Source organism: Stomoxys calcitrans, chromosome 1 (assembly GCF_963082655.1).
Source record: "Stomoxys calcitrans chromosome 1, idStoCalc2.1, whole genome shotgun sequence".
Lineage (NCBI taxonomy): Eukaryota > Metazoa > Arthropoda > Insecta > Diptera > Muscidae > Stomoxys > Stomoxys calcitrans.
This window is the reverse complement of record NC_081552.1, coordinates 53,123,191-53,139,807: the sequence shown is the minus strand read 5'-3', so window position 1 is coordinate 53,139,807 and position 16,617 is coordinate 53,123,191. Positions and strand designations below refer to the sequence as shown.

Here is a 16,617-nt window from a genome sequence, read left to right as displayed (position 1 = left end):
GGCAAGATGACAGATTGCACCATATGATTTGTGTTTGTTGTACAAATGAGACCACCTTTAATTGTTTCGCCATGGTTGTTTTGCTAATGACGCTACCTTTTAGTTGTACCATGGTTGTAAAACAAAGTTTATTTCTAAAACCACTTTGACGATTCAATTTACGGCATTTTCTTCTCAAGGTAGTTTCGTTAGGGTAGATTTTTGTTGTTGTGCTAATGACACTACATCTTAATTGTACCATGGTTACAATTAGAAGTTTAGAAAAAGCGTTTATTTTAAACCCCGTTTACACTGCTCTTTAAATCCGGATTTAATGAGCAGTCTAAACGGAGTTTTACGAAAGAAAACGACTTGTTGCGCAATGACAGTGGTTGGCCTCAGTGAAATGTAAATTTTTCAAAGAAAAAAAACGAGTTATAGCGAAATTAACACTTTTCATCAATATTTTCTGCTTATTTTTTTATATGGAGTTTCACCGTGAAAACCGACTATTGTACCAACCTTTAGCTTGAAAAATGTATTAATTTCACATGTTTTTAGATTATACGTTTTTTTATATGGAGTTTGCAGGTTGTTCACGTGAAAAGCCGAATAGAGTAGCAACCTTTTGCTATTATCTAGGTAAGATTATGCAACGTAAAGTCATTAGCTCAACAGCAACGAAATCAACTATAAAACCCTGTCGGGATGGTGCCGCAAATTCTCACTATGCTGTCAAATTTCAGGGCACTTCCCAATTGAGATTTTAGTTTTTATTTGCATTATCATACAATCAAAAGATTCAGGGTTATAAACGTGCAAATTACAAATTAAAACAATTTAATGTAAAAAAGGAACAAAATGTGAAAAAATTAAAATCCAAACCAAGCGTTTGACTATAGCGAAACAATTAAAGGTGGCCTCATTTGTACAATAACCATAAATCATATGGTGCAATCCGCCATCTTGCCATCAAGCTGATCGACGTTTTGCTAACGCACAAAGAAATTTGTGCGTGTGTGTGTATACAAGTGCGTACATGAGCAGAGAATGTGCGAGAAAGAAGATTACATCACAAAAATGCAAACACGTTAGTACCATCAAACCTGATTATCTGTTAACAGCTGTTGACGTGAGACCACCTTCAAAAGTCCGCCTTGGCATTGGACGTTCTAGTAGGATTTGGATACAACTCTGGAATTGGACAATTCCATGATATATTCATTTACAGGTAGTGGTAGTTGCCCAACAACAAAATATTGAGTGCACTATTTGTCAAAATCAGTGATTAGTGCAACTCTTGTTCGCGCTATTTTTCGTTGTTATCGTTCTTAACTATAATACACACACACACATTCAAAGCTCGTTGACGGATAGTGCACTTCGCGAGAAGAAATTGTACTCAGCTGTTTACGGTACCCTACCTGGTAATTATATCATGGACAATTTCATCATTCAACCATGTTCCATAAGGTACAAAGGAACTTTCATTGTTGGAAAATTATTTAAAAGATAATAATAGACAAAATTTACCATCCCTGACATACCAAATTGTACAACCGAGATTTATCATCCAAGGTGTAATAACAAAAACGCAACGCTCGGGATCGGAAGCAAAGAATATAATCTTCGTAATTTTCGAAGTTTATTTGTTGTTTTTTGTAGCCAAATACACAAAATTTTATATAAAAATTGTTTTTAAGTCTTGTATGCGAAAAATAACGCCAGGAAATTCCAAAGAAAATCTTCGATACGACAAAAATTACGTAGAAAGAAAAAGTGAAAAGTAACTTGCAACTTGCACAAGTGACAACAAATCAGAAAGATTAAAAGGAGTATACACATATTTATACATATAAAATCATATTAATATTGTGAAAGCATTTTATATTATTGCAAAATAAGGAAATTCCTATTGAATTATCAAAAAGTATTCTAAAGTGTACAAAGCGATATAAAAATTAAAAGTCCGTATGTGTATAGTAGAGAGCCGAAGAAGAACCCTAAAAATTGATTTTCCCCAACCAACCAATCAGCTGTAGTTGAATTACGGAAAAAAGTGCAGAATAAAAAAAACGTATATAGTGATTGAAAGTGTGTGAGTGTATGAATGCTTGCGTTTGCTTCACTAGTCTGAAAGGCCCCTTATTTCTCAATCTCAACAAATTAAACAAAGTGAAGAATTTAAAGAAAATATTACTTAAAAAACTTTAAAAGCTGCCAAAAATTATAAAATTTTCAACTTTTCATCAACGTCTTCATAGACGTTTTCCTCTCTTTGCTGACCATTGTCATTCCAATTCGCAACCATGAATATTGTCGGCGATTATGAGTATAGTTCGAAGGATATGTTGGGTCATGGCGCTTTTGCTGTGGTCTACAAAGGACGTCATCGCAAGGTAAATTATGCATGAAAACTTAATCCCCACTCCGTTCTTTTTGGCATATGCAGCAGGAGGATTTTTGTATACCCCCACACCCCACCCCTCCTTTTTGTGGTTTTTAATGCATTTGTAAATAACTGAATTGTAAATATGTATATACGAACATACATATAAAATTATTGTGAAAATGTTGCATCGTGTTGCCAAAGAACTGGCAAGAGTTAACATTGGTTCCGTTTTATTGAAATTGTTTACACATTTTGGAATATGGATAAATAATTTATAAATTTTATGTGAAAGATCAGCTTAAGGTCCAATTATATCTAAAGGGGCCCACGATGTATTTAACCCATTGGGTATGAAAAGGCCTCAAATGACTATTTTTTTGTCACTTTATTAAATGGATTAAGGGTGTGTGCCAATTGAATAAATTGATTGGTTAGAATAAAATTACATTTTGCTATGCCAAACGGTAACTTTTTCAATATAAAATTTTTTGTCATTTCTGCCAGAGCAAACCAAGCCATTCCAATCCCATGGTAGCCGGTTGTACGTACCGGATTAACCCGATGGAATTTTTCATCGGCAAGGGCTGCCGCCTCAGCCCATTGCTACATCAACAACAACAACTCCATTTTGAATGAAAATCGCCCAAAACGTGCTTTGTTTGGTAAACTAGCAATAAGAATAGTTAAATACTGGGCATTTTTCACAAAAAAGTCACTTTGGATTAACGGCTTTATTGGACCAAGATTTCATTAACATATAAAAGGCGAATGATTGCCGATGCCATCCAACAAATATTTCACACAGCGTTTTAAAATGTCTCTAATAAAAACAATTTGTCTTGCCAATTTCTATCAACAGTGAAGCATTTACCATTTTAAATGGCAATGTTGTTGTTGGAGCCACATTTGCATGTGAAGGTGATGATCCTCGTCAATTTGTAGGTGAGCAAGCCCGGTCCAAAGAACCGATCGCCGCGGGAACAGGGTGGCCATTGTTTATTTAAAGGCGCCAATAAGTCACCTAGTCAGATCGAGCATAATTGGAACTCGGTAGTCGAGCCGGTGCCGCCCACCCTCTCACTGAAACTCTCCGCTCGATACAGCTGATTGTCCGCGACTGCCGTTGCAGCTATTCTGTATGGAGTATTCCACTATCCGCAACATGTTGACGCACCCGGTAGCTCGCAGCTAAGCTTCTCGTCATAGCGATGAACAACGCACAGATCGGATCATTAAATCGTAAAAGAAACAATAAGCAGCTAGTAGTCGGCCTGCGTATTAGAGAACTGCTTAATACCCAGTATTTGGCACTCAACAGACACTACGAAAAACACTGAATAGACACTAATGCTGAGTGCTGTTCATGCCTGCCTAAAACGCATTTTGATTTAAAGACTATTTCATTTTCGACGGGTAATCGATTAACCGTTTAGATGTTAAAAAATCTTAGAAAAACATATTATTGGGACACTTGCGCGACGTTTTGGACCTTCATGGTACTGGTGTAACAATTCACAATATTTTTTTTTGCAATTTTTTTTTTCGACCGCTATCAGGGGCTAGCATTTCCGCCTAAAACGCTGTAAAAGGTTTAAATTCCGGCGTGAACATAAGAAAAAATTTTCGGCGGTGGTTATCGTTTTACTTGTGCTGTCTACATTTGTGAGATATCCTGCCATGTTAAATACTCTCTACCAAGTGGTGTCGCTATGCGGCATGCTGTTCGGACTAGGCATAAAACGGAGGGCTTTTTTCATAAAAACTTAAATTTTAATCGGTCTTCACATTGATATGAGAGAAGTTTCTCCTGCCCCTTAATGGAATGTTCATTTAGTAGTATTCGATTTATATGAAATTTTTTTTGCTGTAGTTATTTTCACTAAATTTCAATCGGAATGTGAATTAAACCGGACCCGTTTTGTTTCATTAGACACTGGTCTTGTTCGATTAATCGCTCAAACTTAATTTTCAGATAGCGATTAATCCAATAATCCAAAAATAGAACTAAATGTAATCCCTACAATATACTGACGGGATAACTATGAGCACCACACAGGCTGGAACTGAGCTCCGATTTGTATGGTGTTCATGGTCAATAGAAGGAGCTTCGCTGAGACCTATCGGGCGCGTCCTCAGGTTGCGGATAATGGAATGCTATTTACGGAGAAGCTGCAACTGCAGTTGCGGAATATCAGGGGTATCTAGTGGATAGTCTTAATAAGAGGCCTGGCGGCAATGCCTCATGGCTAAGTACTGAGTGTCAATGGTACTCGATATGACAAGGCGAGTTATTGGCGACTTTAAATAACTAAATGCCATAACATTGCCGCGTCGATCGATCGTATGGACCGGAACGAGCTTGGTGACGTATGAAGCTTGACGAGAATCGCTACCTCCACTTACAAACTTGTGGCTACATCAACATTAAGGAATGAGTGTTATTAATCGTATTGGACACTGAAGTCAACTAGCACCAAGTGATATAATTCTTGGGGCGTGTTGGACATTGAAGTCACCTAGCATCAAGAGACATAAAACTTGGGGCCTACTAAAACCAATCGGCAGATAATAAACATGTTGTCTATATGTTCTATCGCAGAAGCCAATTCCACATCTCCATCCTATGTGGGATTCCTACGTACCAAATTATAGCCATGAAAGCTGTGCAAGGTGATTATTCAACCTTTTATCCAAAATTGTAAGTGCATTATCTCATCTGGAGATCGGTATATATAAAACTTTATTGAACTAAGATATGGTGTGGACCGTATTAGAAAAGAATGTAGAAAGGTCAATATTAAGCAACTATTCGAATTTCAGGGAAATCGGTTAAAAAATAAACCATCTATATATTACATTATTTAGAAGGTTTATCCAAATACAGTATGATATGGATCCTATTCTCTACATTCATGCAAAATTTTGTGAAATCGGTTAAAAAATTCGCCTTTGATAAGCTCAAAAGCTTAAATTGCGAAATCGATCTATGAGGCAGCTTTATCAAACTATGATACAATATGAACATTTTCGAATAAAAGGATATTTTTTGAAATTTCGAACAAATTGTGTTAAATCTATTCCTTTTGTGAGCTGAAGACGGTAAACTGGTTGTTCAGTTATAAAGGGGCTGTTAAAGATGTAGTTCGAAAATTTTTTTTGTAGTTTGGCTGTGTTGATGTTGTTGTTGTAGCAGTGTGTTATACACTGAGGCGGCAGCCCTTGCCGATGAAGAACTCCGTCGGGACAATCCGGTACGTACAACCGGCTGCCATGGGATTGGGCTGTGTTGATAATTTTACCTCAATGAATTACTTATGTATTTATATATATTGGGTTGCCCAAAAAGTAATTGCGGATTTTTTAAAAAAAAGTAAATGCATTTTTAATAAAACTTAGAATGAACTTTAATCAAATATACTTTTTTTACACTTTTCTAAAGCAAGCTAAAAGTAACAGCTGATAACTGACAGAAGAAAGAATGCAATTACAGAGTCACAAGCTGTGAAAAAATTTGTCAACGCCGCAATTGGGCAACCCAATACATTTACATACATTCGAATAAGTTTATGTTTTTTTTTTCTTCTTTTTCATCCTCTTTTTTATAATCTAGTTGAGAACTATAATATTTTTTCATATTAAATTTTTTTTTTTTATTTTGTTAAATTACTTTATTTCGTTTTTATTAACGATCTTTTCAAATAATAATATTAAATACTTTTTGATTGTATTCAAATATAATGAGTAGTTTATTTTTGCGATTTTATCCTTTAAGTCATTACTATAATATATTTTGTATATAAAGCACATTCGTTGTAATTTGTTTAAAATGGGACACTGCGAGGCTTCAAGTTGCATTATCTGAATAAAATGAAAATGGCCCTCTATAATCGAACTGAACCTCACACACCAATTTTCAGCTTATAATTTTAAGAAGTTGCAGCGTAATTATATCAGTTAAGTGACATTTTTTCGGACTACTTCGCTAGGATTCGATCCCGGAAATTGAGATTCATAGGCGGACAAGTAACTTCTGTACCACGGGTGCCTCCAACGTAGTACAGATTATGATTTTGCCCATAGGCGGTGTAATTTCAAAGATAGGCTACATCGGACAATATATCTTCCTTATAAACCGATATGGCATACGATTTCTGAAGGTCGCAAAATAAACATTTTCAAATCGATAAGTGTTTATTTTTACTTGCAAATAGGTCCATATAGATATATAATCTTTACGTTATTATTGAAAGCAAAATCTGCCTAGTTAAATTTCTTCCATCCCAATTCTTTGCCTATTAACTCATACTCTTAGATAATAAAGCAAAAGATCAAAAGTGTCGCTAGATAATTGAATAAACATGCATATAAATATGTATATACGCGTATAATACGCACATACATACACAACGTTCAAACTTTTATGCAGGAGGCTTTTCTCAAGAAAATGATTATTTTAAGTTAAATAAGTAAAAATGTTTGACCGTGCCGAAGTTTGGATACCCACCCCCAGGATAAATTAACCATCCTCTTTTATAACAATTCAACTACCATATCCATAGTATTGTGCAAACAGGGGCTGGTCTGGATCATATTTAATTCAGGTTCCGAAACTCTTATACAAATCACAGTTTCAGCGAAATCGGGCAACAAATCCGATTTTTATTGGATTAAGACCGTAAATATAGTCTGATGTGGACCATATGCTGGTCGGTTGACGGGAGGTTTAATACTGTATCAAATTCCGAAATAAGGTAATAAATGCAGCTTATATGGACTTATGACCCTTCATTGGCAGATCGGACATAGGGAAGCTTGTGTAAACTCACTATTTCATATTTCAGCGAAATCGGGTAATAATTGTGGCTTTCTTGGTCTTAAGACCCTAAATCAGCAGATCGCTCTTTATGACAGCTATAACTAAATATGGCCCGATCTGAAACACATTTGAGTCCGATGTCGGGCGGCTTTAAACAATTCACTGTTTCTAAATTCATTGAAATCGGATAATAAATGCGAATGTTACGGGCTTAAGACGTATTGGTCTATATAGCAGCTATATGTAAATATGCTCCGATATGAGCCATATTCAGTTTGAATATCGAGGAGCCTAGTACAATTTTCTGTTGTAAACTTCAGCGAAATCGAACAAAAATGCGACTTTAGCGGGTTTAAAACTCAAAATCGGCAGATTGGTCTATATAACAGCTTTATCCAAATATAGTCCGATTTAGCCCATTCAATAGCTTAACGTGTGTATAAAAGAAATACGGATCTGTGCAAAATTTCATCTAACCATCTCGATTTTTAAAGACTTGAGCGTGTTTACAACTGATGGACAGACACACGGACATCGTTAAATCGTCTTAGAATTTTACGACGATCCGATATATGTATACTTTGTAGGGTTGGAAATTGATATTTCGATATGTTGCAAACGGAAAGAACAAATGAATATACCTCCTATCTTATGGTGGTGGGTATAAAAAAGCTCACATTATTAATTACACACTTCCAGACAGAGATACTTAAAATTCATTACGCTTATACCATATGTTTCTGCTGTTTTTTCTCTTTTATAAACCAACAACTGTTGCCCCTTCTCACCTTATAGCAACTGCAGCCCACGCCCACAAGCAGGCGATCGATTTCGAATCGGGTGATATGGTTAAGTTGAAGTAACGCGGATTTTGTTTTTCTATTTAATTGTCTTCTTATTTCATTCAATCTTCGGTTTTTGTTGTGTTGATGTTTTGTTTTTTATTTGCTTTGCTTATGTAGACTTGAATACGTAAATAAAACTACGTAACAAATCAAGAGGTATATAAACGTTCTAAGAAGTATATATGTATATATATAGATATGTATGTATATGCATACATGTACCTATTTTGTTTTTATATAGCCACTTATCGCACACACAACACATGTCTAGAATGTTTATAGAAAAAAAATAACGAAACGCGAAACTAAAGAAGAAAACCAAACAAATCAAGAGAATGAATAATTATAAAAAGAACAAGAACAAGAACAAGAGCATTAAGCAAGTTTCTGCAGCAGAACAAAAACTATGTGGCGTTATAAAAAATTATGGCATAAATTCAAGGTGTATGGGATTGTGGATGTTGTGAGTGTTTGCGATTGATTGCGATTGAGAAACACATCGTATTTATGCTGATAAGAATAATAAAAACTCCAAATAACAATGCGTAGCAAGCGAGGAGCTGTGCATTTTTTTGAATGCGCAATTTGACGCTTAAAAAGGAGATGAATCAAAAATCACTATATTAATTTTTGTAACATTAAAACTCACTTTGCTTTTTTTTATGACCATTCACTTTCGCTGCCAAAATTTAAATGACAATTTTTATACCCTCCACCATTGGATGGGGTGTAAACTAATTTCGTCATTCTGTTTGTAACTACTCGAAATATTCGTCTGAGACCCCATAAAGTATTGGGTTGCCCAAAAAGTAATTGTCGGTAATATAGTCGGCGTTGACAAATTTTTTCAACGGCTTGTGACTCTGTAATTGCATTCTTTCTTCTGTCAGTTATCAGCTGTTACTTTTAGCTTGCTTTAGAAAAAAAGTGCGCGAAATTTTGTTTACATTTGTTTGTTTGGCGTCAATTTTAACATGGGTACCACATGCATTGAAAGAAATTCATTTAACAAACCGAATCAGCGCTTGTGATATGCACCTTAAACGCAATGAATTTGATCCGTTTTTAAAACGAATCATAACTGGAGATGAAAAATGGATTGTTTACAACAACGTTAGTCGAAAACGAGCATGGTCCAAGCATGGTGAACCAGCTCAAACCACTTCAAAGGCTGATATCCACCAATAGAAGGTTATGCTGTTGGTGGTATTGGAAGGTCGTGGTATATTTTGAGCTTCTTCCAAGGAACCAAACGATTAATTCGGATGTTTACTGTCAACAATTGGACAAATTGAATACAGCCATCAAGGAGAAGCGACCAGAATTGGTCAATCGTAAAGGTGTCATATTCCACCAGGACAACGCTAGACACTGCACACATCTTTGATCACTCGCCAAAAACTGAGTGAGCTTGGCTGGGAACTTTTGATGCATCCACCATATAGCCCTGACCTTGCACCATCAGACTACCATTTATTTCGATCTTTGCAGAACTTCTTAAATGGTAAAACTTTCGGCAATGATGAGGGTATAAAATCGCACTTGGTTCAGTTTTTTGCAGATAAAGGCCAGAAGTTCTATGAGCGTGGAATACTAAATTTGCCAGGAAGATGGCAAAAGGTTATCGAACAAAATGGCAATTATATATTTGATTAAAGTTCATTCTAAGTTTTATTAAAAATGCATTTACTTTCTTTTAAAAAATCCGCAATTACCTTTTGGGCAACCCAATATATATATTCTATATATATTCTATATGATCGTCGCGACATTTTATGTCGATCTAGCCATGTCCGTCCGTCCGTCTGTCTGTCGAAAGCACGCTAACTTCCGAAGGAGTAAAGCTAGCCGCTTGAAATTTTGCACAAATACTACTTATTAGTGTAAGTCGGTTGGTATTGTAAATGGGCCATATCGGTCCATGTTTTGATATAGCAGCCATATAAACCAACAACTGTGCCAAGTATGGTTCAAATCGGTCCATGTTTTGATATAGCTGCCATATAAACCGATCTTGGGTCTTGACTTCTTGAGCCTCTAGAGTGCGCAATTCTTATCCGATTGGAATGAAATTTTGCACGACGTGTTTTGTTATGATATCCAACAACTGTGCCAAGTATGGTTCAAATCGGTACATAACCTGATATAGCTGCCATATAAACCGATCTTGGGTCTTGACTTCTTGTGCCTCTAGAGGTCGCAATTCTTATCCGATTGAAATGAAATTTCGCACGACGTGTTTTATTATGATGTCCAACAAGTGTGCCCAGTATAGTTCAAATCGGTTCATAACCTGATATAGCTGTCATATAAACCGATCTTGGGTCTTGACTTCTTGGGTCTCTAGAGGGCGCAATTCTTATCCGATTTGAATGAATTTTTGCACGAAGTATTTTGTTATGACGTCCAACAACTGTGCCAAGTATGGTTCAAATCAGTTCATAACCTGATATAGCTGTCATATAAACATATCTGGGAACTTGACTTCTTGAGCTTCTAGAGGGCGCAATTCCTATCCGATTTGGCTGAAATTTTGCATGACGTATTTTATTTTAACTTTCAACAACTATTTCAAATAAGGTTTAAATCGGTTCATAACCTGATATAGCTGTCATATAAAGCGATCTGGGATCTTGACTTCTTGAGCCTCTAGAGATCGCAATTATTATCCGATTTGCCTGAAATTTGTATTGTACGACGGATCATCTCTTGACCGTCAACATACGGGTTTATTATGATCTGATCGATGTCTCTATTTTACTTCTTGAGCCGCCAAAGGTCGCAATTCTTATTCGAATTGGCTGACATTTTATACAGGTCTCCAACATATAATTTAATTGTGGTCCAAACCGAACCCTATCTTGATATCGTTCTAATAGCAGAGCAAATCTTTTCTTTTATCCTTTTTTGCCTAAGAAGAGATGCCGGGAAAAGAACTCGACAAATGCGACCCATGGTGGAGGGTATATAAGATTCGGCCCGGCCGAACTTAGCACGCTTTTACTTGTTAGATCTTTTTTTTTCAAGAAGAATAGCTTATGAATCGTCAGGATAAATGTTCAATGTGTTTTAAAAAAGGTATAGAAAAATGTTCTAATAATCGTGTTTGCTCGTTTTTGAAGAATAACTAATGAATCGTCAGGATGATGATGTTTTATGAGCTTTAAAACGTAAAATTGTCTATACCTTAACAAAATGATTTAAAAATAAAAAAAATTTCAAAATGTTGGCAGGGAAAGTCTACATTTAAATTCATGGAAAAAAACTGGAATACTATGTTTCTATGTGTAGGAAGATAAGCTCGTATATAATTAGTCGAGACAAAAACCCGGACTAATTTTCAACAGGCTAAAGCAATTTTTTGTTTGAAACAAAAAAAATTACCACAATAACCAAATGTAAAATATGATCTCTTCAATTTGGACACTAGTTAGGTATTGGAATGTACTATTGGGTTGCCCAAAAAGTAATTGCGGATTTTTCATATAGTCGGCGTTGACAAATTTTTTCACAGCTTGTGGATCTGTAATTGCATTCTTTATTCAGTCAGTTATCAGCTGTGACTTTTAGCTTGCATTAGAAAAAAAGTGTAAAAAAAGTATATTTGATTAAAGTTCATTCTAAGTTTTATTAAAAATGCATTTACTTTCTTTTAAAAAATCCGCCATTACTTTTTGGGCAATCCAATATATAGTAATATTTATAACCTTTTAGTCCCAAAGGGTCGTTTACCCGGTCCTATTTTTTGTACACTAACGTCATCCGTTGTCATTTTGACGTCGACCTATTTCTAGCCGCAAAAAATTGCATTGTGAGCAAAAATGAGAACCAAAATGAGTTTATTTTTTTATTTAGTTTATTTTTTTATTTAGTTTATTTTTAATTAATATTCAATAAAAATTCATTCAAATATTCACTAACGCTGTACGAAAAATGGAATCAAAACAAAGAAAACAACACAGTTGAGTCGAAAATAAAACTGCGCGTCGTCGTTTTGGCTAACTGTCCAGGGTTGAACTAGGTCGAAAATGGAAGCTTGTAAAAAGAAATGTTCTCCTATAGAGAAATGTGGCTGGCCATCGTGGAAAAAGTAGAAAAAAATGGCAAATTCAAATTCGGACATCGGTCGGTTTTTTGATGGCCTATCCAGTAATGGTCGAATATGGTCATTAATAGGAAAATTTGATCCTTGACTATGGTCACATGGAAATAGATGACCGATCGAAATTCGGACAAAAGATAGGTGATGCTCTATCCAGAATTAAAAGAGCATGTAGTCCCAATAGATCGTTTGACTAGGTCGAATATGGCGATTTATGCAAAGCAATGCTTCTGGAGAATTTATGGACATCTGGGAAAAGATGGCTGTTCAAAACTTAGACAGTAGATAGATCTATCTTGTGACTATCTATTGTAGTAAGCACTTAGTCCGAGAAGAAGGTAAAACTAGGTGAATAATAGCTGTTTATAGAAAAATTTGATCCTGGCGAAAAATGTAACCACAGCGACCCCATGGAAAAAGATGGTTGTTCAAAATGTGGACAGCAGTACCCGTCTGCTGCTTAAGATGCTCCATACAGTAATGTTAGCATTTTTTTATTTATTAATTTCTTTATTTAATAATGATACTTAAATATATAAATATTAAAAAGTTTTAATTATTAGTACAAAATTTTGATGAAACCAAAAGAAAAATTATGATCTAACATCCTAAACTAAAAAAGACCCTGAAATTAAATTAAAACTTAAACTCTTAGACCTTAACGCACATCCTTTTGACAATAATAAAATATATCTTTATGAAACGTAAATGTGGTAATTGTCAATGAATGAATAAAAATAAATACTTTAATTAGGTTATTTTTTTAATATTTAGTTATTTTGAAAGTTTGAAACCAGTCTTTTTTTAAATGTGCTAGAACATACTGAAAAATATTTTATATCAGCAGGTGGATTATTCCAGAGACTTGCGATGCGAACTACGAAAGCTTTTTCGAATATATTGTGGGTTAAATTCTCCGCAAGAAGTTGAGAGTTTAAATTAAATTTAATTTAAATTTTAAAAATGAAAGTGCGATAAAAGATAGGAATAACGTTAAAAAAGAAACAGAGAAACAGAGACATCTAGTGTCCAAAAACTGTTCAAAGGGACAACCTAGCAATTCCTTTGTAAAATGAAGGTAGTCACGTCCACAACATTTTCCATAAAATGAAACCGGAGAATGCTGTGAAAAAAGGATTGCAATCTGGCGATTTTAGAACAATTTGATCCCATGTAAACTTCGGCACCATATAAAATATGAGGCATGAGCAGGGATTGTGCTAACATATATTTAATTTGTGTTGATAGTATAACACTTAGACTGTAAGTTTCTTAATAATTAAATTCAGTTTGCACAAATATGAGAGATATGAGATGTAAACGAAAGATCACTATCAAGTTCGAAGCAAAGTGAGTTTAAAGAAGAAAATTAACTAACTACATTATTCTGGACAATTGTACTTTTTTCTGCATAATCATTTCGAGACCGATTAAGTAACCCATTCACATATACGATCAATATCAGAATCCAAATTTGACACACAAGTCTCTATAGAACAATTTGCACTAGTGCAATTGAAAGTCATCGGCATATATAGCTAGCTCAACATTTTGTATACAACGATACACATCTTTTACATACAAAGTAAATAAGACGGGCGCAAAATAGACCCCTTGGGGTACACCTGCTTGAATTGAGTTGATATTTGAGCTATGGTCACGGCATAAAACAAACTGTCTACGATCAGAAAGAAAAGATGCTATAAGCTTACATGATGAATGCGAAACATTAAATTCATATTTGCGTTTATTGCAAAGAAGAATTTCCTGAATCTTGACAGGAGGCAACTAAAGAAAAACGATTTAGGTGATCAATTAATTGGTCTTTACTTAAAATTACAAAGATCTTAGACAGGGCAGGAAGAATGGAAATAGGCCGATAATCTGAAAAGTTAAAGCCAGAAATATTCTTCTTCCTTAGAGGTGTAACCCGTGCTAGTTTCGAAGCCAAAGGAAATTGACATGTCATTATAATGGTATTAAAAAGGTGGAGTAAATGGTGTTGAATATAAGGAAATTCAGGCGTATGTAAGTATTGGTCTAATCACCCTCCGTCTACATAGTACCCAACATCTGTAAACCTTTTCAGTACGCTCCTGAATGTGACACTTCCAATTCTGTTTCCGGTCCAAGATCACACCTAAGTATTTGACCTTATCAGATATCGAAATCGTCTTATTGAGGAAACGGGGTGCGTTAAATTGGCCCACCTTCGTCTTCCTCGTGCACAAGCATATATCAGTCTTCCCTGGGTAAACATTGATACCTCCGGGTCCAGCCCAGTCATATGCCATATGCAAGACCCTTTTGGCCCTTCTGCATAGCTCGTTCGTATCCTTACCCCTTGGAAGTATTATAACATCGTCTACGTAGCAGACGGGTTCAAATCCATCCTCAGTCAGCATCCGTAATAGGTAATTTATGGTGGTTGTTGTTGTTGTTGTTGTAGCAGTTTATTGTGTACTATCTTTCGTCTGCTTGATTCTGTTGAGTGTCAAGACCCAGGAACTCCGCGACTAAGATGGGGTGCGTCCACAGGGATCTGGGTCTGAGTCGAGTGGGTCTGGCCGGGCAGTTAAACAGGTGACGTGTATCGTGCGGTCCCTGGTTACAGTCGGGACATACATCTTGCACGTCGGCATCAATCCTAGCTCTGTGGGAATTGAGGCGGCTGCATCTGCCGGAACGTAATTGAGCCAGAATCACTCTGGTTTGCCGGGGGAGGTCGATTTCTTCGGGTGCAATGGGTGGCGGTCGTACTCCAAGGACTACATTCACCCGGTAGCCAGTTAACGCGTCTGCTACCGTGTCTGCATGAATGTTGTTCAGACCCGCTTGATATGCCGCTTGATCTAGAGGTTCTCTCTTGTAGCGCTGGACCTCACGCTCTAGATCATGTAGATCTACCTTAAGGCTTCTGGGCGGTGGGTATCTATCCACAAGATGATGATTTGGATGATTTCTGCGATAACAGCCCAAAAGGTATTGCTTAGACAGCATGTAGTTATGTCTTCGCACTGGTAGGATCTTTGTCTCCTGGTGGAGGTGGTCCACATGAGAACTAAGGAGGCAGCCCGTCGCAGTTCGGAGGGCGGCATTCTGACAGATCTGAATATTATTCCACTGCGTGTCACAAAGCTGACGTGACCACACTGGCGCTGCATAACTTACCACAGACCGGCCAATTGCTTTGTACGTGGTCAACAAGGTTTCTTTGTCTGCACCCCAAGTGCTGCCAGCGAGTGACTTGAGGACCTTGTTTCTACTTTTGACTTTATTGCAGATTGCTGTGGCATGTGGGGAGAAAGTGTAGGAGCTGTCAAATGTGACGCCAAGTATTTTGGGACACTTGATGGTCGGAATCAATTCTCCATCGACCATCACAGTCAGCTCAGAATTCACCTCACGCGTATTTGTAGTGAACAGTGTGGCTGAAGATTTGGTGGCGGATATCTTCAGATTTCTTGCAGCGAAATATGAGGCAAGCTCGTTGAGGTAGACGTTCAACCTATCGCAGATGTCATCAATGGGTGGGGGGCCTGATGCCAAGATCGTACAGTCGTCCGCATATGATACGATCTCTATGCCGTCTGGAGGAGGTGGAATGGAGGAAAGGTAGAGGTTAAACAGAGCCGGAGATATCACCCCGCCTTGGGGAACTCCCTGTTTCACTCTACGGTGTTTTGACTTCTTATCCCTAAATTCCACAAATGACTGGCGGCCACACAGATAATTCGCGACCCAACGTTTAAGGCCTGGCTGGAGGGACGTGTTGGCGATGTCCTCAAATAATTTGGCATGGCTGACCGTGTCGAATGCCTTCGATAGGTCCAATGCCACGAGGACCGTCCTATCACATGGCCTGGGTTGATTGAAGCCACGGCAAATGTGTGTGGTGATGGCATGCAAAGCTGTTGTTGTGCTGTGCAGTCTCCGAAATCCGTGTTGATGCTCGGCGAATGGAAATTCTCCTACGAGGCTCGGGAGGAGTAATGCCTCAAGCGTCTTAGCCACCGGTGAGAGAAGGGAGATCGGTCTGTACGACTCCCCCAAACTCGGGTCTTTACCAGGCTTCAGTAGCGGGATCACTCTGCCCATTTTCCAGACATCGGGAACTATAAGAGTGTTCAATGACAGGTTAAGGACAGTGGTAAGGTACTCAACTCCAGGTAAATCCAGATTCTTCAGCATCAATGTAGAGATTCCGTCGGGGCCCAACGCCTTGGAAGATTTGGCGCCACTGATGACATTCGTAACTTCGCCCACGGTAAATTGTGATGGCTGTTCATCGGCTCGGAGACCACGAATACGGCGAATGGCTCTTCTCCTTGCCCTGTCTCTCTCGGGATGCACGATAAATTGACGGTTGAACAACCTGGCGCATCTCTTCGGATCAGTCACGGTTAACTCGCCAAAAGTGACTGAGGTCCTGTCGTCCCGTCTACCGGGGTTCGAGAGAGACTTAACAGTGGCCCACAATTTG

General features: G+C 37.3%; 1 protein-coding gene across 1 annotated transcript in view; it reads left to right on the top strand.

Annotated features, from left to right (window-relative positions):
* Positions 1–1,554: 1,554 nt before the first annotated feature.
* Positions 1,555–16,617, top strand: part of LOC106090097 (serine/threonine-protein kinase unc-51) — a 124,527-nt gene continuing 109,464 nt past the window's right edge. The window contains exon 1 of the mRNA XM_013256181.2: positions 1,555–2,378. Coding sequence (XP_013111635.1) covers positions 2,289–2,378 — 90 coding nt within the window. The 5' untranslated portion in view covers positions 1,555–2,288. The remainder of the gene's footprint in view (positions 2,379–16,617) is intronic.